Genomic DNA, 24,506 nt, shown 5'->3' with positions numbered 1-24,506 from the left:
CCCAGCCCCACACTACTTTTGTCCATATCTGCCATTTTATTTCTTTGTATTGATGTCTGTCTCCCTCCCTTGCGTTGTGGGCAGGGAATGTGACTGTTGATTGTTGTATTGTACTCTCCCAAGCGCTTAGTACAGTGCTCTGCACACAGTAAGAGCTCAATAAATACGATTGAATGAGCCACCCCGACCAATCCGGGAGGGTGGGAGAGAGGCAGAACCTGATACTGACCTGGTGTCAAAGCACAAACAGCCCCGGCAGCCTTGGGTTTGGGACTAGGAGTGTAGAAAGGACAAAAATCCTTCTTGTTAACGTGCGCTAATGAGGCCTTCTGGGTTTTAGGCCTCTGTGCTGGGATTTTCAAGCGGCAAAGGAGAGCACTTTTTTTTCCAAAGGGGTTAGAGCATTATTTAAAGTTTGTTTGCTTTGTAAATGCCTTGCTTCATGCGCCAGGGAAAATCAATTAACTCCACATAGAGTTGCACTGAATCACGTTTTAATTTGCTAACGAGGTTCACATTTTTCTCAGGGGGAAGGCCTGGCAAACAAAAGCTCCTTGGATTTCTTGTTTTCTCTTCAATTTCCACCAACAGGGGTCTGCAGACAACTTAAATTTGTGTTACTTAAGGGATTTAACCAAAATGAATTATGGTGTAGATAGGTGAAAAAGGGGTCAACCTTCCCTGCTTCTGTTGGAGGGAGCCGAAGGAGAAAATGCCCACTCTTATTCATTCAATCGTATTTATTGAGCCCTCACTGTGTGCAAAACACTGTACTAAGCTCTTGGGAGAGTACAATCGAACAGACACATTCCTGCCCAAAACGAGCTCACAGTCTAGAGGGGGAAACAGACATTAATATAAATAAGTAAATAAAAAAATAGATAAATAAAACTTGAGGTAATAATAATCTTGGTATTTGTTAAGCACTTACTATGTGCAGAGCACTGTTCCAAGCACTGGGGGAAATACAGGGTAATCAGGTTGTCCCACGTGAGGCTCACAGTCTTAATCCCCATTTTACAGATGAGGGAACTGAGGCACAGAGAAGTTAAATGACTTGCCCACAGTCACACGGCTGACAAGTGGCAGAGCTGAGATTCAAACCTGTGACCTCTGACTCCCAAGCCAATGCTCGTTCCACAGAGCCACGCTGCTGATGGAGTGGGTCTGAGGCATCATAGGATTTATCCTCTCCATCCTTACACAGCATAATAATAATAATAATTGTGGTGTTTTTTACGTGCTTACTTTTCTTTATGACATTTGTTAAACGCTTACTATGTGCCAGGCACTGTACTAAGTGCTGGGGTAGATAAAAGCTAATCAGATTGGTCACAGTCCCTGTCCCACATAGGGTTCAAAAATTTAATCCCCATTTTATAGGAGATAACTGAGGCCCAAATAATAATAATGATGATAATAATAACTGTGGTATTTGTTAAGCACTTACTATGTGCCAGGCACTGTACTAAGCGCTGGGGTGGATACAAGTAAATTGAGTAGGACACAGTCTGTGTCCCACATGGGGCTCACAGTCTCAATCCCCATTTTACAGATGAGATAACTGAGGCCTAGAGGAAAGAAGTGATTCGCCCAAAGTCACACAGCAAACAAGGGGCAGAATTGGGATTGGAACCCAGGTCCTTCTGACTCCCCAGGAGGAGCCTGGGCTTGGGAGTCTGAGGTCATGGGTTCGAAGCCCGGCTCTGCCACTTGTCAACTCTGTGACGGTGGACGAGTCACTTCACTTTTCTGTGCCTCAGTTACCTCATCTGTAAAATGGGGATTAAGACTGTGAGCCTCATGTGGGACAAACTGATTACCCTGTAACTCCCCCAGTGCTTAGAACAGTGCTCGGCACATAGTAAGCACTTAAATACCAACATCATTATTATTATTATTATTAGGCCACGCTGCTTCTCCTTACTATGTGCCCAGCACTGTACCAAGTGATGGGTTAGATGTCTGTCTCCCCCTCTAGATTGTGATCTCGATATGGGCAGGGAATGTTTGCTACTTCTGAGTATCGCGTACTCTTCCAAGTGCCTTGTACAGTATTCTGCACCTAGCAAGCACTGAATAAATCCGACTGATGGATTAATCAGGTGCACGTCGGACGGAGCACAGGTTGTGAATCCCCATTTCTCAGATAAGAGAACTAATAATAATAATTTCGGCATTTGTTAAGCGCTTACTATGTGCTGAGCACTGGGGTGGCTCTAGACTGTGAGCCCATTGTTGGATAGGGATTGTCTCTACCTGTTGACGAGCTGTAGCGCTTAGTACAGTGCTCTGCACACAGTAAGCACTCAATTAATACGATTAAATGAATGAATGAATGAATGTATACAAGGAAATAGGGTTAGGCAGAGTCCCAGTTCCCCATGGGGCTCATTCTCTCAATCCTCATTTTACAGTTGAGGGAACTGAGGCACAGAGAAGTGAAGTGACTTGCCCAAGGCCACACAGCAGTCAAGTGGTGGAGACAGGATTAGAACCCATGACCTTCTGACTCTCAGACCCATGCTCTATCCACTATGCCATGCTACTTCTGCTCTTCTGAGGAATCATCCTCCAATTTTGACATCTCACTGACCCCATCTACTTCACATGGAATGATAACGTTGCAGAAAGAAGAATATCCTACTTGAGGAATAACCGTCCGAGTAGATAATTAGCTAAGACCCAAGATCCCTTTGGACAGCTAAATCGTCACCAGCTCCAAGAAACAAAGGCATTAAAAAAAAAAAGAACTTTGTAAACACATACCCTTCTCTGTAGATCTATTTTCCCTAAGGTAAAATTTCAAAGTGTTTTCAAATATATGTGCTGTATTCGTAATCAGTAAAGGACCCCCTGGGAATAATTGAGGCTTATCTACTTTGAGAATCCTATTTATTGACATTTTTGAGCTCTGCAGGATAGAAAAGCAGACACTGTAATGGAACAGAACATTCTCCCTAGAGCCAAAATGTGTTATTTATTCTTTACCTTGGTGGTGTGCAAGCCTGATAGTGATTATGGTTTATAGCTATTAATTAAAAAAAACCCTGTGAAATACGCATTTGGAATTTTTGCAACTGCAGCCTTAGGGATAAATACATAAACCTCAAATAGCCATAATTCAGCACACTAATACTTCACTTAATCCAATGTGTTCTTTCTGACAATGGCCTCTCAGTTTCCCATCAGGAAACTTAAGAAACCTTAAGAAACGGCAAAAGAACTGAGGTGGGTTTTTTTCAGTCAAACTTTTCAGGTAGAAATTTGAGAAGCAGCTTAGCCAAGTGGAAACAGCCGGAGCCTGGGAGTCAGAACACCTGGGCTCTGATCCCGGCTCTGCCACTCGTCGGCTGTGTGACCTTGGGCAAGTCACTGCACTTCCCTGTGCCTCGGTTACCACATCTGTAAAACGGGGGTGAAAACTGTGAGCCCAGTGTGGGACAGAAACTGCATCCAACCTGATCACGTTCTATTTACCCAGGCATTTAGTACACTTGACACATAGAAAATGCCTAACAGATACCATAAAAATAATAATTAGAATTAGAACCCGTGACCTTCTGACTCCCAGGCCAGTGCTCTATCCACTAGCCGATGCTGCCTCCCCAATACAGGTGTAACATTAGCGGAGGTTCTCAACTCTAAATAATAATTTTGGTACTTGTTAAAGCACTTACTATGTGCCCAGTGCTGTTCTAAGCACTGGGGTAGATATAAGGTAGTTCAGACTGGACCCAGTCTGTGTCCCACAAGGGGTGCGCACTCTTAATCCCCATTTTCCAGAGGAGGTAACTGAGGCCCAGAGAAGTGAAGTGACTTGCCCCAGGTCACACAGCAGACAGGTGGCAGAGCCAAGATTTAAACCCCTGACCTTCTGACTTTGAGGCCAGTGCTCTCTCCGCTAGGCCATGCCGCTTCCCCCGGCCGAAAAATATCTTGGCGTCACTTTAGAAGCGTCTAGACCCTGGTCAATCTCCCCTGGATCCTAAATCAATCGATCAGTGGGCTTTATTGAACGCTTACAGTGTGCAGAGCACTGTACTAATACTTTGGAGAGTACAACAGAAGTGGGAGAAATTTCCTACCTACAAGGAGCCTACCCCCTTCAGTTCTCCCATTCTTCTAAAGCATGTTTTAAGGGTGTGCTGCACACTGCTCCCCAAGTTCCTGCACCCCACCACCTGTCTGCTGTGTGAGCTTGGGCAAATCACTTCACTTCTCTGAACCTCAGTTAACTCATTTCTAAAATGAGCCCCACGTGGGACAACCTGATTACCTTGTATCTACCTAGCGCTTAGAAAAGTGCTTGGCACAGGGTAAGCGCTGAACAAATACTATAATTATTATTATCACTGCCCACATTTTACAGCTCAGGTATCTCCCCAAAGATGTAGAGGTGACTGGAGCCCGTGGGTTGGGTAGAGATTGTCTCTGTGTGATGGAAGGTACCATTCCTCCTCTATCAATAATCTATGGTAATCATTGAGTGCTTCCTGTGTGCAGAGCACTCATTCATTCAGCCATATTTATTGAGCACTTACTGGGTGCAGAGCAGTGTACACTGCTCTAAACCCTTGGGAGAGTACCATAAAACAGAGTTGCGAGAGTCATTCATTCATTCAATAGTATTTATTGAGCGCTTACTATGTGCAGAGCACTGTACTAAGTGCTTGGAATATACAAATCGGTAACAGAGACAATCCCTGCCCTTTGACGGGCTTACAGTCTAATCGGTGGAATAATGTTGGTATTTGTTAAGCGCTTACTACATGCAGAGCACTGTTCTAAGTGCTGGGGAAATACAGGGTAATGAGGTTGTCCCACGTGAGGCTCACAGTCTTCATCCCCATTTTACAGATGAGGGAACCGAGGCACAGAGAAGTAAAGTGACTTGCCCATAGTCACACAGCTGACAAGGGGCAGAGTCGGGGGAGATGCTATCCCTCTCCACAGGGAGCTTCCAGGCTAAAGATAGAGACTGTCTATCTTTATTGCCAAATTGTACTTTCCAAGCTCTTAGTACAGTGCTCTGCACACAGTAAGCGCTCAATAAATACTAATGAATGAATGAATGAATGAATGAATGAATGAATTGAGACTAGCCCAAAGACAAGGCATGCTTTCCCGCTCACGCAGCTCCCCAAATCCAGTCTCCCCAGCACCCAGAGCTTTTCCCCCAGCCCCTACTCGGGCAGACCCCCCCCCCTCATCTGAGATCTCAACAATACTTAATATGTTCTTAACCAGGAAACAAAAGCAAGCACTTCTAGTTCAAACTGCCTTTCCCTGAATCTACTACTTTCCCACGAGGACCTTCTGTAATTTCGCTGAACTTCCCGGAGCTCACATTCTTCTTCTTCTTCTTCTCCTCCTCAGGGGCAGGAGCCTGGCTCGGTCCTCCACCGAACTCTGAACCTCCGGGGGGTTCTCTGTTCATGGCCCGTGCCCCGGGAACAGGGTCCACAGCTTCTGCTTTTCCGGGGTCTTGCGGGTACACATTTCCCTCGCCTCATCTCAAAGATGGCCAAAGGCCCTCCTTCCTGCCGCCAACCAGACTCCTCTACTTCCTTCCCAATAGTGCTCTCGGAGTAACGGCCTGACTTAGTGGTTGGAGTCAGAGGTCATGGGTTCGAATCCCGGCTCGACCACTTGCCAGCTGTGTGACTGTGGGCAAGTCACTTAACTTCTCTGTGCCTCAGTTACCTCATCTGTAAAATGGGGATGAAGACTGTGAGCCCCACGTGGGACAACCTGATTCCCCTGTGTCTACCCCAGCGCTTAGAACAGTGCTCGGCACATAGTAAGCGCTTAACAAATACCAACATTATTATTAATCCCAGCTCTGCCACCTGTCTGCTATGTGACCTTAGCAAGTCACTTCACTTCTCCTGGCCTCACTTACCTCATCTGGAAAATGGGGATTAACAATAATAATAATGGTATTAGATAAGCATTTACTATAATAATGATGGCATTTGTTAAGTGCTTACTATGTGCCAAGCAGTGTTCTAAGCTCTGGGATAGATACAAGGTGACCAGGTGGTCCCACATGGGGCTCATAGTCTTAATCCCCATTTTACAGGTGAGGTCACTGAGGCACAGAGAAGTGAAGTGACTTGCCCTAAGTCAGACAGGGACTCTGTCCAACTAGGCAGCGTGGCTCAGTGGTAAGAGCCCAGGCTTGGGAGTCAGAGGCCATGGGTTCTAATTCCGGCTCCGCCGCTTGTCAGCTGTGTGACTTTGGGCAAGTCAGAACTTCTCTGGGCCTCAGTGACCTCATCTGTAAAATGGGGATGAAGACTGTGAGCCCCACGTGGGACAACCTGATCACCTTGTATCCCCCCAGTGCTTAGAACAGTGTTTTGCACATAGTAAGCACTTAACAAGTAGCACCATTGTTATTATTATTATTACCCCAGTGCTCAGAACAGTGCTTAGCACATAGTAAGCGCTTAACAAGTACCATTATTTTACTCTCTGATTGTATTGGCCAGGCCTTCTGAGGGGGACATTACAGAATAATTCTCCTGGCTTCCTCCTCCCTCTCCTAATTTTGGGGGCCAGTGGAACTAGTTGTCACAACAGACCACCTGGAGCAACAACTATCGGAAAAAAAATCTTTTCATTGCCTTCGATCAGTCGTGCATCTCTATTCTCTGTGACCAAAGCCCACCACCTACATTCTGGAAGTAGAAGGAGAAGCCTAGTGGATAGAGCACAGGCCTGAGAGTCAGAAGGACCTGAGTTCTAGTCCCAGATCTTGGTCTTATCTGCTGGGTGACCTTGGGCAAGTCATTTCACTTCTGTCTGTTACCTCATCTGTAAAATGGGGATTAAGACTGTGAAGTCCCAAGTAGGACATGGATTGGGTCCAACTTGATTACCTAGTATCTATCCCGGCGCTTGGAATAGTGCCTGGCATGTAGTAAGCACATAACAAATGCCTTAAAAAACTAAAACAATCAAAAGTTTGGACCACTCCAAAAGAGTTTGTTTCAGGAAAAAGAAGACCAATTTTTCTATGGAAACAGATACCCCTAGATTGAACGTAAATCGGGTAGCATCCATAATTCAATTTATCTTTCTGAGGGATATAAGAAGATACAGGGGGGTATAAGAAGGACCGTGGTTAGCGGAAAGAGCCCGGGCTTGGGAGTCAGGTCGTGGGTTCTAATTCCGCCTCCGCCACTTATCAGCTGTGTGACTTTGGGCAGATCACTTCACTTCTCTGTGCCTCATTTACCTCATCTGTAAAATGGGGATTGAGACCGTGAGCCCCACGTGGGACAACCTGATTACCTCGTATCTATTTTCAGTGCTCAGAACAATGCTTGGCACATAGTAAGTGCTTAACAAATGCCATCATTACTATTATTGTTACTAGACAATTAGTCGTCGGGTAGCATGCCTATGTTGGGATGGGAAGATATCATTTTCTCTTCTAAATCCATTAAAACACTGTTTCTGACCACAGATGCCATCAAAATGGCAACCTTCAAGGGTAACAGGAAGAGGGTTGGTTGAACTTGACTTTATTCTTCTGCTCGTTGTCTGGGCTTGGCTTTTGTTTGTTTTCAACTGAGAGGAACGAAACTGAATACAGGATGTAAAAGAGAAATATACTACTGAATTGGCATACACAGTGGCTCCAGCATTTTAGCAGAAACATTTTCTCTTCCCTTCACAACAGAATGTTTCAGTTTATTCCTCTTTGACAGCTCGAGATGCAGCAAGGCCTAGGGGATAGAGCTCGGGCCTGGGAGTCAAAAAGACCTGGGTTCTAATCTCTGCTCCACCACCTCTCTGCAGTGTGACCTTGGGCAAGTCACTTCAATTCTCTGGGCCTCAGTTTCTTCATCTGTAAAATGTGGATTGAGACTGTGAGCTCCATGTGGGACATGGACTGTGTCCTACCTGTTTATCTTCTATTCATTCAATAGTATTTATTGAGCGCTTACCATGTGCAGAGCACTGTACTGAGTGCTTGGAATGTACAAATCGGTAACAGATAGAGACAGTCCCTGCCCCTTGACGGGCTTACAGTTTAATCGGGGGAGACGGACAGACGAGAACAATAGCAGTAATTAGAATCAAGATAAATAGAATCAAGATAAGTAGAATCAATTCTATCTACCCCAGCGCTTAGTACAGAGCCAGGTAGAGAGCTTTGCACATGGTAAGCGCTCAATAAATCCGATTGACTGAATGAATGAATGAATGAATGGTACATAATAAGCGCTTAACAAATACCATAAAAAAAGACTTTGACTTCTCTACACAGAGCATCCAAACAGATTTCCCTAGAAGTTATAGTTTATTTAGCACTTAGGTATCTAGAACCCAGCAATAATTCTGATAAAAATAGAAACCTACCATGTAAGACGAGGTTCTGGCCAGCCACTTACAGTGCAGTGTAATTTTATACTCTCTTTCTCCCAGACGGTGTGGGATCGAGGCTTGATGACGAATTCTGGAGCATGTAGAAGACTATCTTCGTTCAGTTTTCTGTGGTAGGCCTCGGTCTCTTCTAACTGAAAGACACGTTACTGGATCATCAAAATATTTCCAAATCATAATGCCCATCCTCTAAAATATGCTGTCTGAATCAGAATTTTAAAAACAGATTTTGCTTGCATTTACTGCCTCATTGTTAGTTCCCTCCCCACCGCAAAACTCCATCCCCCCTAGAGATTGGGAGAAGCAGCATGGCCTAGTGGATAGAGCCCGGACCTGGGACTCAGAAGGTCATGGGTTCTAATCCCGGCTCCGTCACATGTCTGCTGCGTGACCTTGGGCAAGCAGCGTGAGAAGCAGCGTGGCTTAGTGGAAAGAGCACGGGCTTGGGAGTCAGAGGTCGTGGGTTCTAATCCCAGCTCTGCCACTTGTCAGCTGGGTGACTGTGGGCAAGTCACTTCATTTCTCTGGGCCTCAGTTACCTCATCTGGAAAATGGGGACTAAGATTGTGAGCCCCACGTGGGACAACCTGATGACCTTGTATTTCCTCAGTGCTTAGAAAAGTGTTTGGAACATAGTAAGCACTTAACAAATACCATCATTCTTCTTATTATTACTATGATGATGATGATGGTATTTGTTAAGCGCTTACTTTATGTAAAGCACTGTTCTAAGGGCTGGGGTGGATACAAACTGATCAGGTTGTCCCACGTGGGGCTCACAGTTACTATTATTAGTTCACTTCTCCGTGCATCAGTTACCTCATCTGAAAATGGGGACTAAGATTGTGAGCTCCACGTGGGACAACCTGATAACCTTGTATCTACCCCAGCTCTTAGAACAATGTTTGGCACATAGTATGCACTTAACAAATACCATCATTATTAGTATTATTATTACTTCACTTCTCTGTGCCTCAATTGTCTCATCCATAAAATGGGGATTGAGACTGTGAGCCCCATGTGGGACAAGGACTGTGTCCAACCCGATTTGCTTGGATCCACCCCGGCACTTAAAAAATACCATCGTTATTATTAGTTCAGACAGATCAGCACTCTCCCCATCCCCCAAACCCTACTGAAATCCTATCTCCTCCAGGAAGCCTTCCTGGACTTACTTCTCGCCACCTTCAACCCTGTTTTTGCCCATTACTGACTCACTCATGCTTTTGGCCCTACTTCCTAAACCCTTGGGTCTTCCTCATCCACCTGCACAGGACTTATACATTCATTCATTCAATCATATTTACTGAGTGCTTACCATATGCAGAGCACTGTATTAAGCACCTGGGAGAGGACAATACAACAATAAACAGACACATTCCCTACCCACAATGAGCTTACGGTCGAGAGGATACGAAGCCGCATGGCTTAATGGATTACGGGCTCTCATTATATCCCGGCTAGACTACTGTGTCAGCCTTCTCTCTGACCTCCCTTCCTCCTCTCTCGCCCTGCTCCGGTCTATTCTTCACTCCGCTGCCCGGCTCATCTTCCCGCAGAAACGATCTGGGCATGTCACTCCCCTTCTTAAACAACTCCAGTGGTCGCCTATCGACCTCCGCTCCAAACAAAAACTCCTCACTCTAGGCTTCGAGGCTCTCCGTCACCTTGCCCCTTCCTACCTCTCCTCCCTTCTCTCTTTCTACCACCCACCCCGCACGCTCCGCTCCTCTGCCGCCCACCTCCTCACCGTCCCTCGGTCTCGCCTATCCCGCCGTCGACCCCTGGCCACGTCCTCCCGCGGTCCCGGAACGCCCTCCCTCCTCACCTCCGCCAAACTGATTCTCTTTCCCTCTTCAAAACCCTACTTAAAAATCACCTCCTCCAAGAGGCCTTCCCAGACTGAGCTCCTCTTCCCCCTCTACTCCCTCTGCCATCCCCCTTTACCTCTCCGCAGCTAAAGCCTCATTTTCCCCTTTTCCCTCCGCTCCTCCACCTCTCCCTTCCCATCCCCACAGCACTGTACTCCTCCGCTCAACTGTATATATTTTTGTTACCCTATTTATTTTGTTAATGAATTGTACATCGCCTCGATTCTATTTAGTCGCCATCGGTTTTTACAAGATGTTCTTCCCCTCGACGCTGTTTATTGCCATCGTTCTTGTCTGTCCGTCTCCCCCGATTAGACCGTAAGCCCGTCAAACGGCAGGGACTGTCTCTATCTGTTGCCGACTTGTTCATCCCAAGCGCTTAGTACAGTGCTCTGCACATAGTAAGCGCTCAATAAATACTATTGAATGAATGAAAGCACAGGCCTGGGAGTCAGAAGGTTCTAATCCTGGACCTGCCACTTGTCTGCAGTGTGACCTTGGACAAGTCACTTCACTTCTCTGGGCCTCATTTACCTCATCAGAAAAATGGGGATTGAGATTGTGATCCCCATATGGGACAGGGACCGTGTCCAACCTAATTTGCTTCTATCTACCCCAGCGCTTAGTACAGCGCCTGGCACATAATAAGTGCTTAGCAGACACCACAATTATTATTATTATTATATCCCTATACTTGGTTGTTTCTCTTACCTGCAATACATTTTAATGTCTTTTTTCTCCCTAGAGGCTGTAAATTCCTTGGGGGCAGGATTCATATCTACCAGTTACATTGTACTCTCTCAGGTGCTTACAAAGTTATCTGTACAAAGTAAGCTCTCAATAAATACCACTGATGGATTGAATGATTGTGAAACAGTCACATAGAACATATTCTGGCCTGGCATATTTGTGTTCTTGGGGCAATGCAGTTTTTCTACGTCTCTAGAGCATTTCAAGATGCTCCACTTCTTAGGAAAGGTCTATTGATTCCATCTTCCTAAATTAAGTGGCTCAGTGGAAAGAGCCTGGGCTTCGGAGTCAGAGGTCATGGGTTTGACTCCCGGCTCTGCTACTTGTCAGCTGTGTGACTGTGGGCAAGTCACTTCACTTCTCTGTGCCTCAGTTACCTCATCTGTAAAATGGGGATTAACTGTGAGCCTCATGTGGGACAACCCAATTACCCTGTATCTATCCCAGTGCTTAGAACAGTGCTCTGCACATAGTAAGCGCTTAACAAATACCAACATTATTATTAAGTTTCCTAAAATTCTTCCTTGGATAATAATTAATGGTACTTGTTAAATGCTTACTATGTTCTAAGGACTATCATAAGTGCTGGGGTAGACACAAGATAATCTGTCCCTATCCCACATGGGCCTCACACTCTAAGTAAGAGGGAGTAGATTTTATCCCCATTTTATCGACGAGGAAACTGAAGCACGGAGAAGTTAAGTGACTTGCCCCACGTCACACAGCAAGCAAGTGGCAGAGCTGGGATTAGAACCCAGGTTTTCTGACTCTCAGGCACGCTGCTTCACAGTGACTATTCTCTTCAGGTTAAAAAAGGAATTGGGAAATGATCAACCCTTCATTCATTCCGGATTTCGTTGGAATATTTCTACCTCCAGGTTTTCCAACAGTAACGTGCACCCTTCCCTTGAGTCAAGCATTGAATCCAATATCTGTCCCATGCATTTCCGCCGATCGGCCTTTTCTTACTGTTTTTCTCAGTGATATGCGTTCGGCCTTTTCTCGAATGGCTACTTTCCTTGACTTCTTTTCAAAAATCTCTTCCTGTTCAGAAGCCGAAGAGGACTGTTTGGTTGCCGTGATTCCTTCAGTAGTAGCCAAAAGGTTCCTTTTGGCAATATAAGCAGCAGCTTCTTTGATCCTTTCTTCCTCTGATTCTGCAATTCCACTGATGTTTACTTGACTAGAAGAAAGAATAAAGTCCGGTTACACTGGTCATAATGATGATATTGTTCTACCAAACAACAATTTATGAGGGAGTATCCACCTTCCAAATCCGTGGCTGCTTGATAAGGCAGGATCCTTTGAATGAACTGGAACATAGTCAAAGCAAATGCATGGATATGTACAGAACAGAATTCACTCTAAATCCATTAGGAAGTTCAGGATATATTTCTGAGATGGTAAAAGATATCCATATTGTCGGTTTTAATACTTCTTCAGTTGTGTTGCCGTAATTCCCTGCCTGGTGCAAATGATGAGATTTATAACAGAAGATTTATCCACACGGCACTTCAGTAATTAATTTACTTTAAGCAGTATCAGCCATGACAGCACCTAGGATCCTGTGAGAATGTATGATTGAGAGGAAGGTGAAGAGAAGGAAAAATCAAGGTCAATCAAAGATATGTTTTATGTAAGATTGAGGACAAAAATGATCAGTTCTTCAAAAGATTCAAAGAAACTGCGCTCACTATCGTTTTGTCTCTCTGCTGCAAAATCTTTAGGAATTTCACCAATGCGGGATACAGTTTGCCTTGGTTACACTGAAGTTTGGGGGGGATCAGAATTTAGCATCTCTTTAGAGAGATCATGATTGATATTGTTAATTGTTACCCAGTTGGGAGGACCTCATCCCCATCTGAAGAGGACATTCAGTGGACACGGTTCCTTACTCGATGAGATCTGGACACAGCATGTCCCAGCGGAAGGTGCTCGGGCCTGGAGGCCCTGGGTTCTAGTGCCGGCTCCACCACTTACCCACTGTGTGACCTTGGGCCAGTCATTTAACTTCTCCGTGCTTCAGTTCCCTCATCTGCAAAATGGAGATTCAATTCCCTTTTTCCTTCCTACTTAGACTGTGAGCCACATGTGGAATGTGATGATCCTTTTTCTAGCCCAGCACTTAGGACAGTGCATGGTACATAGTAAGGACTTAGCAAATACCATTATTATTACTATTATTAGAATTGTTATCTGTTCACTCTCCTGGAATGTTGGGTAAATTCTGAACAGAGACAGGCAAGAACTGTCAACTGTGTTTCTGAGAAAATTTAAACGGCAATTTATTTCATTTTTCCCTTCAATTTCCTCCCAAAGCACTAGTACATAGAAAGAAGTCATTTTTTCTAAAAGTGGTCTTTATTAAGTACTTACTATGTGTCAGGCACTGTCCTAAACACTGCGATAGATTCAAGATAATCCGGTTGGATACAGTCTCTGTCCCACAAAGAGCTAGAAGTCTTCTTGCTCATTTTACAAAGTACCTGAAGCCCAGATAAGTTAAATGACTTGCTCAAGGTCACACAGAAGACATATGGCAAAGCTGAGATTAGAACCCAGGTCCTCTGATTCTCAGGCCCGAGTTTCATCCTCTAGGCCACTCTCGGCTGGAGAGATGTAGTAATGATAAAAACTTGGATGGATCCAATACATTTAATTCATGTTAAGAACCAAAAGCAGCATGGCTCAGAGAAGTAGCGTGGCTCAGTGGAAAGAACCCGGGCTTGGGAGTCAGAGGTCATGGGTTCAAAGCCTAGCTCTGCCGCTTGTCAGCTTTGTGACTGTGGGCAAGTCACTCACTTCTCTAGGCCTCAGTTCCCTCATCTGCAAAATGGGGATGAAGACTGTGAGCCCCATGTGGTACAACCTGATCACCTTGTATCACCCCCAGCACTTAGAACAGTGCTTGGCACATAGTAGGCGCTGAACAAATGTCAACAGTATTATTAAAATGAGTTTAAGCAGAGACCTACGATTAGACAACAGAATTTCCACTGTAGTCTTCCAAGTTCCCCTCTCCCTGACTAGGATCATGGAAATTTCATCACGGCTTGGAACTGGCATGATTTAGAGAGCTAATAATAATAATGATGATGGCATTTGTTAAGCAATTACTATGTGCTGGGCACTGTACTGAGGGCTGGGCCAGATCCAAGCAAATCGTGTTGGACACAGTCCCTGTCCCACATGGGGATCATCATCTCAATCCCCATTTTACAGATGAGAGTACTGAGGCCCAGAGAAGTAAAGTGACTTGCCCAAGGTCACACAGCAGACAAGTGGCAGACCCGAGATTAGAACCCATAACCTTCTGACTCCCAGGCCTGTGATCTAGCCATTATATAAGAAGAAGGGAAGCTTAATCCTCTTGATTACCTTTGGCTTACACACGCTAATGGTGGCTAGGAAGCCCATGAGAATCAGCAGCGTGGCTTAGCGGAAAGAGTACGAGCCTAGGTGTCGCAAAGACCTGGGTTCTAATCCCGACTCCGCCACTCGCCTGCTGTGTGACCTTGGGCAGATCTTCCCTTCTCTGTGCTCCAGTGACCTCATCTATAAAATGGGGCTTGAGACTGGGAGCCCTTCGTGGGACAGGGTCTGTGCCCAACCCCATTATCTTATATTTACCCCAGTGTTTAGTACAGTGCCTGGGACCTAAGAAGCTCTTAACAAATACCACAATTATTTTGATGCTGATGATGACTTCACAGGAGAATTGAAGGGGGATTGAGAACATGCCTATGCTCACTGTATCAGGGTTCGTCTCCTTCAAACAAGGATAGGTGCTTAGCGGGGAGAGAACATAGCTCTTCTACAATCTGGGCACACATGCGTAGAGGCGATGCCAATGAGATGACAAAAACTATAAATATAACTGATGAAATGTCCTCTCCTGAGCACTTCAAATATCTCTGGTGCTCTAACTCATAAAGCAATCCAGCCCAGCCCCACCCCCTGCAAGTTAAACCTGGCCGGCTGAAATAACTACAGTGGCATTTTGAACTTCCAGCCCCAGGAGATGGGCTTTTCTGAAAGGATTTTTTCAGCAGCGGGAAATTCTTTGACAAATGCATAGAAACCTTTGGCATGGGGGCTTTTAAGAAGCAGCAAGGCCTAGTGGATAGAGCAAGGGCCCGGGGGTCAGAAGGACCTGGGTTCTAATCCCTCCCCCACTACTCATCTGTTGTGTGACCTTGGGCAAGGCGCTTCACTTCTCCGTGTCTCATTTCCCTCATCTGCAAAATGGGGATTGAGACTATGAGCCCCATGTGGGACATGGACTGTGTCCAATTTGATTATCTTACATCTATCCCAGGGCTCAGTACAGTGCCCTGCACATAGTAAGCGCTTAACAAATGCCGTAAAAAAGATGGGGTCCATTGATGCCCTCGGGAACTTTTCTTAACACTGGTTTACTAAGAGAAAGTGAAGACTTTGATGAGCGACATTGCTGGGAACAAAGAATGAAACCCACGAATCTGGTCTCCAGACAACATATCCATCTTTCCCAAGGAGTTATTCCTGTCCAGCTCCTTGCCAGATTTGCTGAGGCTGTGCATATGATAGGAGAAGGGACAAGAGTTGAAGGGAAAAAAGCACCAGACCTCTCCAAAGTTTTCTGTCCTATAAGCTTCCTGGTGCCAGTGGATATCAGCCTCAGAGAAAATGCAAAGCATATTCCCCTACTTGACTTGGGGTTTTAATCTTAGTTCTGAACACACTGGATGTGAGAGAAACTTCTACGAGAGGGTGAAAGGGATAAGAGGTGTGTGTGCCAAACGTGATTTATCGGCTATTTGAATATGATTTGCTTACGTAAAATAAAATGAAATTATTTATCATTCATTCCTCCTTTGGCACAGGGACACTGTTCTCAATACTGTGTACTGATTCCAGTGTTTAACCCTGTATTCAGCACATAGTGAGCACTTAATAAATGCCATCTCTTATTTTTCCCATCTAAGCCCAGGCCTTAGAAAGCAGCACAGTCTAGCGGAAAGAGCACGGGCCTAGGAGTCAGAGGATGTGAGTTCTAATTCCAGCTCTGACACATGCTGCAGGGTGACCTTGGGTAAGTCACTTAACTTCTCTCTGCCTTAGTTTTCTCTTCTGTAAAATGGGGATTAAGACTGTGAGCTCCCTGTGGGACAGGGACGGTGTCCAACCTGATTGCCCTGCATCTACCCCAGTGCTTAGAACAGTTCTTGGCACATAGTAAGCACTTAACAAATATCTAAATATCAGGTCAACTTAGTCTACTTTAAGTTTATCCTTGCATGCTTTAACTCTGCCCTCGGCACTGCCCGGCAAAACTATTTCTCTACCTTTATTGGCCCCCATATCCATCACCCTCGAAAACTGTCCAGACATTTAACTCCTTCCTCAGGCCCCCTGACCCCAGAACTCCCGGCTCCCTTGTCCCCAATGAGTTGCCCACCTACTTTATTAAGAAAATCGACACCATCAGGAGTGAGGTCCCTAAAATTGCCCTCGTCCCCTTCTCGGTCCCTCCCCCTTCCGGCCCCCCTCTTCGACTTCCCCGTCCTTCCCAGCAGTTGCTCTCAGGGAGCTCTCCTGCCTCCTCTCAAAAGCCACCCCCTTCACCTGCGCGTCTTACCCCTTTCCTTCGCACCTTATCAAAACTCTCACCCCTTCCCTTCTCCTCTCCCTAATGGCCATCTTCAACCATTTGCTCTCCAGTGGTTTCTTCCCCACTGCTTTCAAACATGCCCATGTCTTCCTTATCTTAAAAAAATCCTCCCTGGACTCCACATCCCTCCCCATCCCCCTCCTACCATTCCTTTCTAAACTCCTCAAGCGAGTTGTCTACACCCGCTGTCTCCAATTCCTCTTTTCCATGTCTCTCCTTGATCTCCTCTAATCTGGCTTCCGTTCCCTTCACACCACAGAAACCGCCCTCTCAGAGGTCACTAATGATCCCCTTCCTGCCAAATCCAACAGCCTCTACTCCATCCTATTCCTCCTCAACCACTCAGCTGCCTTTGACACTGTGGACCACCCCCTTCTCCTGGAAACATTATCTAACCTTGGCTTCAACGACTCTGTCCTCTCCTGGTTCTCCTCTGATCTCTCTGGCCGTTCATTCTCAGTCTCATTCATTCAATGGTATTTCAATAGTATTTATTGACTGTACTAAGCGCTTGGAATATACAATTGGGCAACAGATAGAGACAATCCCTGCCCAATGATGGGCTTACTGTCTCCTTCGCGGGCTCCTCCTCTGCCTCCCATCCCCTAACTGTGGAGTCCCTCAAGGTTCAGTTCTGGTTCCCCTTCTATTCTCCATCTACACCTGCTTCCTTGGAGAACTCATTCACTCCCATGACTTCGACTACCATTTCTATGTAGACGACACCCAAATCTCCATCTCCAGCCCTGATCTCTCTTTCTCCATTCTTGCACCTCCTCCTGCTTTCCAGACACCTCTATTTGAATGTCCTCCCATCATCTCATAGCGTGGCTCAGTGGAAAGAGCCTGGGCTTGGGAGTCAGAGGTCATGAGTTCGAATCCCGGCTCTGCCACTTGTCAGCTGTGTGACTGTTGGCAAGTCACTTCACTTCTCTGTGCCTCACTTACCTCATCTGTCAAATGGGCATTAACTGTGAGCCTCACGTGGGACAACCTGATTCCCCTGTATCTACCCCAGCGCTTAGAACAGTGCTCTGCACATAGTAAGCGCTTAACAAATACCGAAATTAAAATTAATTAATCTCAAATTTGACATGTCCAAAACAAAGTTCCTCATCTTCCCACCCAACCCCTGTCTTCCCCCTGACTTTTCCATCACTGTAGACGGCATCACCTTCCTTCCTTTCACACAAGCCCGTAGCCTTGGTGTTATCATTGACTCCTGTCTCTTATTCAACCCACATATAAAATCCATCACTAAATCATGCCAGTCCTATCTTCACAACATCACTAAAATCTGTCTTTCCTCTCCATCCAAACCTCTACCAGGTTAATATAGTCACTCATCCTATCCCTCCTGGATTACTGCATCAGCCTCCTAGTTCATCTCCCAGCCTCCTGCTTCTCCACAGCCCAGTCCTTGAGAAGCAGCGTGGCTTAGCGAAAATAATAATGTTGGTATTTGTTAAGTGCTTACTATGTGCAGAGCACTGTTCTAAGCGCTGGGGGAGATACAGGGTCATCAGGTGAAAAGAGCATGGGCTTGAGAGTCAGAGGACATGGGTTCTAATCCCAGCTTCTCCACTTGTCTGCTGTGTGACTTTGGGCAAGCCACTTAGCTTCTCTGTGCCTCAGTTACCTCATCTGTAAAATGGGGATTAAAAGTGTGACCCCCCCCATGTGATGAGACAACCTGATTTTCCTGTATCTACCCCAGCACTTAGAACAGGGCTCAGTACATAGTAAGCGCTTAACAAATACCATCAATATTATTATTCCTTCACTCTGCTGCCCAGATCAGTTTTCTACAAAAACCTTCTGGACACATCACCTCACTTCTCAAAAAACTCCAGTGGTTGCCCATCCACCTCTATTTCAAACAAAAACTTGTCTCTATTGGCTTTAAAGTACTCTATCACTTTCCCCGCTCCTACCGCACCTCGCTTCTCTCCTTCTACAATCCAGACCACACACTTTGGTCAGTAACCTTCTCACTGGGCCTCCATCTCGTCTGTCTCGCCGCCGAGCTCTGGACCAAGTCCTGCCTCTGGCCTGGAACTCCGTCCCTCCTCAAATCCTAAAAAGAACAGCAACTCTCCCCAGCTTCAAAGCCTTATTGAAGGCACATCTCCTCCAACAGTTCTTCCCAGACTAAGCCCCACTTTTCCTCACCTACCACTCCCTTCTGCATCGCTCTGACTTGCTCCCTTTGCTCTTCCCCCATCCTAGCCCCAAATCACTTTTGTCCATAACTGTAATTTTATTTACTTGTTTCATGTCTGTCTCCCCTACTTTATACTGTAAGCTCACTGTGGGGAGGGAATGTCACTTTTCACTGTTATATTGTACTTTCCCAAGCCCTTAGTACAGTGTTCTGCACACAGTAAGTACTCAATAAATTCCACTGAATGAATGAATGAATAAATGAACAAAAACCACAGTTTTTATTGTTCTTTTCAGGAAGAAATTCCCTTATCTCTGTTTTTTTTACTTTCCCCATTATCAAAAGCAAGAGAATGCCTTGAATTCCTTCACATATTTGCCAAATGTCTTCATCCCTTACTTAAACAGTGCCAGCCCTGCAGTTGTTTTTCCAGATTCCCAAACGTAGAGTGGTTCTAAGTAGTTGTGCGGATTCTGACCTTTTCAGTTCACCTACACCTTTTAATATGTCTTCCTCTCTACTTTTTCTGCAAGTCAGGACCTCCACGTCGCCAAAATCCAAAATAGAAAGCTACAGAACTTTGACAGTAGAAAAGTTCACAAGTGGGAAGTCCAGAGTAGATTTCTAATCAACAGCCCCAAAGGCAATAAGCTAAGGTTTTTCACCTGGGGGCTTCCAAAGAGGTCAGGGACTTTGTCAGATTTCCTCCCATCAGTGTATTCTTTCTCAGAACTTAGCAGAGTGCTCTGCACACAGTCGGCCTTGGTTAGATACTATTACTACTGCTAAGAACACAGAGAAGGTTTGATTAAAAAAAAAAACACTGTCTTTCTATCATCACCAAAAGAGTATCCCAAGGCTTTGAGAAGCAGCATGGAGTAGTGGATAGAGCTCGGCCTGGGAGTCAGAAGGTCACGGGTTCTAATCCCAGCTCCACCACTTGTCTGCTCTGTGACCTTAGGCAAATCACTTCACTTCTTTGGGTCTCAATTTCCTCATCTCTAAAATGGGAATTAAGAGCATGAGCCCTGTGTGAGACAGGGACTGTGCCCAACCCAATTACCTTGTATCCACTCCAGTGCTGAGAACAGTGCTTGGCGCATAGCAAGCGCTTAACAAGTACCCTCATAATTATTATTATTAATATCATTATTATTATTAAGTCAACGGATCCAGGCCCATTCGAAGTGGAAAATCAAAGCACTCGCTAACTCATGCTCGGTAGACAAGTCAACCAGCCAACCAAGAGTCTCACTTCCTTCTGGGAAGACCTCCTAAACTCCTTAAATTTCTCACCCTTACCTCCACTACTGGTTTCCTTGAAATGGTTTTTCAGGGTTTTTATTCTTTTCCCTTTGGTTATAAAGATGCTACTGCCAGACCAGCTGGTAATCATGGCATGAGATACATGGAAGGCCAGGGAAACCTGAATGAGTTGAGGAAAGTGGGAGGTGTTAAAAAAAGCCTCTCAGCATCACCCCCACCACCTTACCAGTGCTTGGCACATAGTAAGCGCTTAACAAATACTATAATTATTATTACCCTCAGCAGAACAAAAGAGAGGAAAAAGATGAATACTCACCGCCCACTGAAGAGAGGGGCCATAAAGTCAGTTGCTTGCTGTTCTTTCTCCTCTCCAGAGATGAGGCTTGATTTGACCCTCTTCGCTTTGGGACTCAATTTGTATGATGTATCTTCTAGCATTAAACTGGATTCCCTAAGTCTGAAACAAACCCCTCTGTATTAGACCCAAACATGAACTAAACACTCACACCCAGCCAGGATTCCCTCAGGAAGAAACTCACAGAATCCAACCTATAGAAGTGTTTGATTTTCTATCCAAATTGAAGGTCTCTGAAATACAGTTCAACCAGCCTGGGGAATCAGGGGCTCTGATATTTTATTTATTTACATTAATGTCTGCCTTCCCCTATAGACTGTAAGCTCCTTGTGGGCAGAGAACTCACCTACCAACTCTGTATTATAGAGAAGCAGCGAGGCCTAGTGGAAAGAGCACGGGCCTGGGTTCTAATTCTGGCTCCGCCACTTCTCTGGTGGGTCACCTTGGGCAAGTCACTTAGCTTCTCTGTGGCTCAGTTACTTCATCGACAAAATGGGGATTCAGTACCTTTTCTCCTTCTTCCTTAGACTATACAACCCATGTGGGACCTGATGATCTTGTGTCTACCCCAGAGCTTAGTATAATGTTTGACACATAGGAAGTGCTTAACTAATAGCACAATTATTGTTATATTGTACTCTCCCCAATTCTTAGTACAGTGCTCTAAATACAGTAAGTACTCAATAAATATGATTGATTGATTGATTAAAAGCAAACACGGAAGTCCTGGAAGAAAGATTGGAAGGAAACAAACTCCTAGGTAACCATTTCAATTCTTCTCCGGCTCTCAAGGCTGCTGTACAAAAAACATTTCTTTTGTTGTTGTTTCTGAGACCCAGTGTGGAATAGTGGAAAGAGCACAGGAGGAGATCTAAGTTGTCATCTCAGCTCTGCCACTTGCCTCTGTATGACCTTGGGCAAGTCACTTAACCTGTCTGGAACTCCAGTTTCCTCATCTGAAAATGGGGAATACTTGTTTTCTCTCCTTTTCAGACTTTGAGCCTCAGGGTGGCAGGAATGGTATTTGACTGTATTCATATCTACCCCACTGCTTAACGCGTAAGATGTAGTGATATACATTAAGCACTTTTTTATATAATGGTATTTGTTAAGTGCTTACTATGTGCCTAGCACTGCTCTAAGCACTGGGGTAGAAACACGATCATCAGGTCCCACATGGGACACCCAGTCTAACTAAGAGGGAAAACAGGTATTGAATCCCCATTTTGCAGATGAGGTAACTGAGTCACAGAGGTGTTAAGTGAATGGGATTGCCGTATCCCCTTCTAGAATGTAACCTTGTGGTCAGGAAATGATGTCCACCACCTCTGCTATATTGTACTTTCCCAAATACTTAGTAAGTTGCTCTGGACAGAGTAAGCATTCAGTAAATACGATTGATTAAGTGACTTACCCAAGGTCTCCCAGCAGATAAGTGGAGGAATCAGAATTAGAAACCAGCTCTTCTGACTCCCGGACCTGCGCTTTTTCCACTGGGCCACATCGCTTCTTTTGTGTGCTTAGTAAATGCTATTATTATTACCGCTATTATTATCATTTATCACTATTTTAGACATAGAAGGATATTCAACCCTTCACCCTTAGGTAGGCGTTCATTTAGATGGCAGATTAAAAAGAGACCGGTGCTTGAGAGTAAAGGACGAGAGAGGGAAGAGAGAGGAGAAAGAGTACACATAATAATAATAATAATGATTATGGCATTTGTTAAATGATTATGGTATTTGTTAAGTGCTTACTATGTGCCAAGCACTGTTCTCAGCTCTGGATGTGTACATGCGCTGTCCTTTGGGTTTGAAGGTAATGCTTGTCTTCTTCAAATGCCGTCGAGTCGTTTCCGACCCATAGTGACTCCATGGACACACCTTCTTCAAAACGTCCCATCTCCTGTCCTAAAGACATTCTGGTATGTGTATCCACAGATTTTCTTGGTATAGATAGGGAAGTGATTTACCATTGTCTTAATGCTACTTAAGGAGAACATTATTCAGTTCCCTACTGTGTGACCCTAAACATGCCAATAACTTCACTGTACCTCAGTTTCTTCCTCTGTAATCCCTGTTCTCCCTCTCGCTTGGACTGGGATCCCATGTGGGACAGAGAGAGTCTGGCCTGATCAACCTGTCTCTACCCCAGCTTTTAGTGCTCTGCTTGGCATATAGTAAGCACTGAACAGATACCGGTATTATTAGTGTGTTATTATTATTATTATTAGTGAGAGTGTGGATGAAGTAACAAACAATCCCTTCCATGAAAAGGCTGCCTCTGTTAAATAAGTCTAGGGAGCTTCCCAGTTCCCTGGAAAGCTTGTTGTGAGGAGTTAGTGTGTCGTATTTTTGAGCGCTTACTGTGTACAGAGCACTGTACTAAGCGCTTGGGAGAGTATAGTATATCAATATAACAGACACATTCCCGCCCACACGAGCTTATGGTCCAGAGGGGTTTGTGTCTGCTAACTCTGCTATACTGGACACTCCAAAGCTCCTAATACAGTGTTCTGCACACAGTAAGCACTCAATAAACTCCTTTCATCGACTAATTGATTGAATGGTTGACCATCTAGTCCAGTTGAGCTCGTTTTGGGCAGGGAATGTGTCCGCTCTTGTATTGTACACTTCCAACTGCTTAGTACAGTGCTTTGCACATAGTAAACGCTCAATCAATAAGATTGAATGAATGAATTGACTGGAAATGTCAAAGGCCAGAAACTCAAAGCGGGAAAAAGGCAACCGTATTTAAGATAAATGTGCCCATACCCATGGGGAAGACAGGAAGGCATAGCCGGAAACTCCTCACTTTGAGTCAATTACGCAGCCTGAATTTTCATATCCTTGGATCCTCTTCTGAGTATATGTGTCCTCAATCAATCAGTCAATAATATTTATTGAATACTTACTGTATGCAGAATACCATATTAAGTGCTTGAGAGAGTCCAGTATAACAGAGCCGGTAGACACATTCCCTGTCCACCGTGAGTTTACAGTCTAGAGGGGTGTGTAGTGTAATGCTGAGCACTTCTCCAGATCGCCTTCATTCTTCATCATTTCTCTTCTAATCCCCGTATGTCTAATTTTGCTTTATCTCTCATTTTCATTCCATTTTTTTCCTTTCATTTTCTCTTTCCATTTCTTCTACCATAGGGACATCATCAATGCTCTGCACACAGTAAGCGCTAAATAAATACAATTGAATGAATCCCTTTCTCTCCTCTCTAGACTGAAAGCTCGTCGCGGGCAGGGAACGTGTTTACCAGCTCTGTTGTACTGAACTCTCTCAAGAGCTTAGTACAGTGCTCAGCACAGAATAAGTGCTTGATAAGTATGATTGATCGACTGATCCCCCAAAATAAACTTCAGCCATTAGTTCTTTTTTATTCCTTCTCAATTTTTCATCTTGGTAATCCAGCATTGAAATGTTCTGGCAGTACTGTCAGAAATGCAGATTATAATCATTCTATTACCGGGTTCTGGAGGCATGATATTGTGGCAGATGAATTTGAATTCTTAAATCCCATTTAACAATGTGTAACCTGATAAAAATGTAGAATAATTTATTCTGGTAACAACTCATTTCATATTGCAGTAAAGAGGGATAGCAAGAGACTGTGTAAATTACATTATGTTGCCATTATAGTATTCAGAAAAATTCAAATACTAAATCACTGTCGAGTTTTTGAAGTACCTGATTCTAAATAATTATAAACATATTGAAATTCAGAGATTGCCTTTTGTTGGGCCAATATGTCATGAGAAACTCCAGAATTCTCAACTTCATAATAATAATAATGTTGGTATTGGTTAAGCGCTTACTATGTGCAGAGCACTGTTCTAAGCACTGGGGTAAACACAGGGGAATCAGGTTGTCCCACGTGGGGCTCACAGTCTTAATCCCCATTTTACAGATGAGGGAACTGAGGCACAGAGAAGTTAAGTGACTTGCCCACAGTTACACAGCTGACAAGTGGCAGAGCTGGGATTCAAACTCATGAGCCCTGACTCCAAAGCCCGTGCTCTTTCCACTGCGCCACGC

General features: G+C 44.8%; 1 protein-coding gene across 2 annotated transcripts in view; it reads right to left on the bottom strand.

Moving 5' to 3' along the window:
- The window catches only part of MYOM1 (myomesin 1), a 201,767-nt gene that overhangs the window by 142,603 nt on the left and 34,658 nt on the right, over window positions 1–24,506 (bottom strand). For both annotated transcript variants that reach the window (XM_029066099.1, XM_029066100.1), the window contains exons 3-5: window positions 20,421–20,561; window positions 11,991–12,204; window positions 8,377–8,534 (exon numbers count right to left, since the gene is read on the bottom strand). In XM_029066099.1, the coding sequence (XP_028921932.1) occupies window positions 8,377–8,534; window positions 11,991–12,204; window positions 20,421–20,561 (513 nt within the window). The remainder of the gene's footprint in view (window positions 1–8,376; window positions 8,535–11,990; window positions 12,205–20,420; window positions 20,562–24,506) is intronic.

This window comes from Ornithorhynchus anatinus, chromosome 5 (assembly GCF_004115215.2).
Source record: "Ornithorhynchus anatinus isolate Pmale09 chromosome 5, mOrnAna1.pri.v4, whole genome shotgun sequence".
NCBI lineage: Eukaryota > Metazoa > Chordata > Mammalia > Monotremata > Ornithorhynchidae > Ornithorhynchus > Ornithorhynchus anatinus.
Note: the sequence above shows the minus strand (reverse complement) of the source record. Positions and strands in the feature narration are given on the sequence as shown.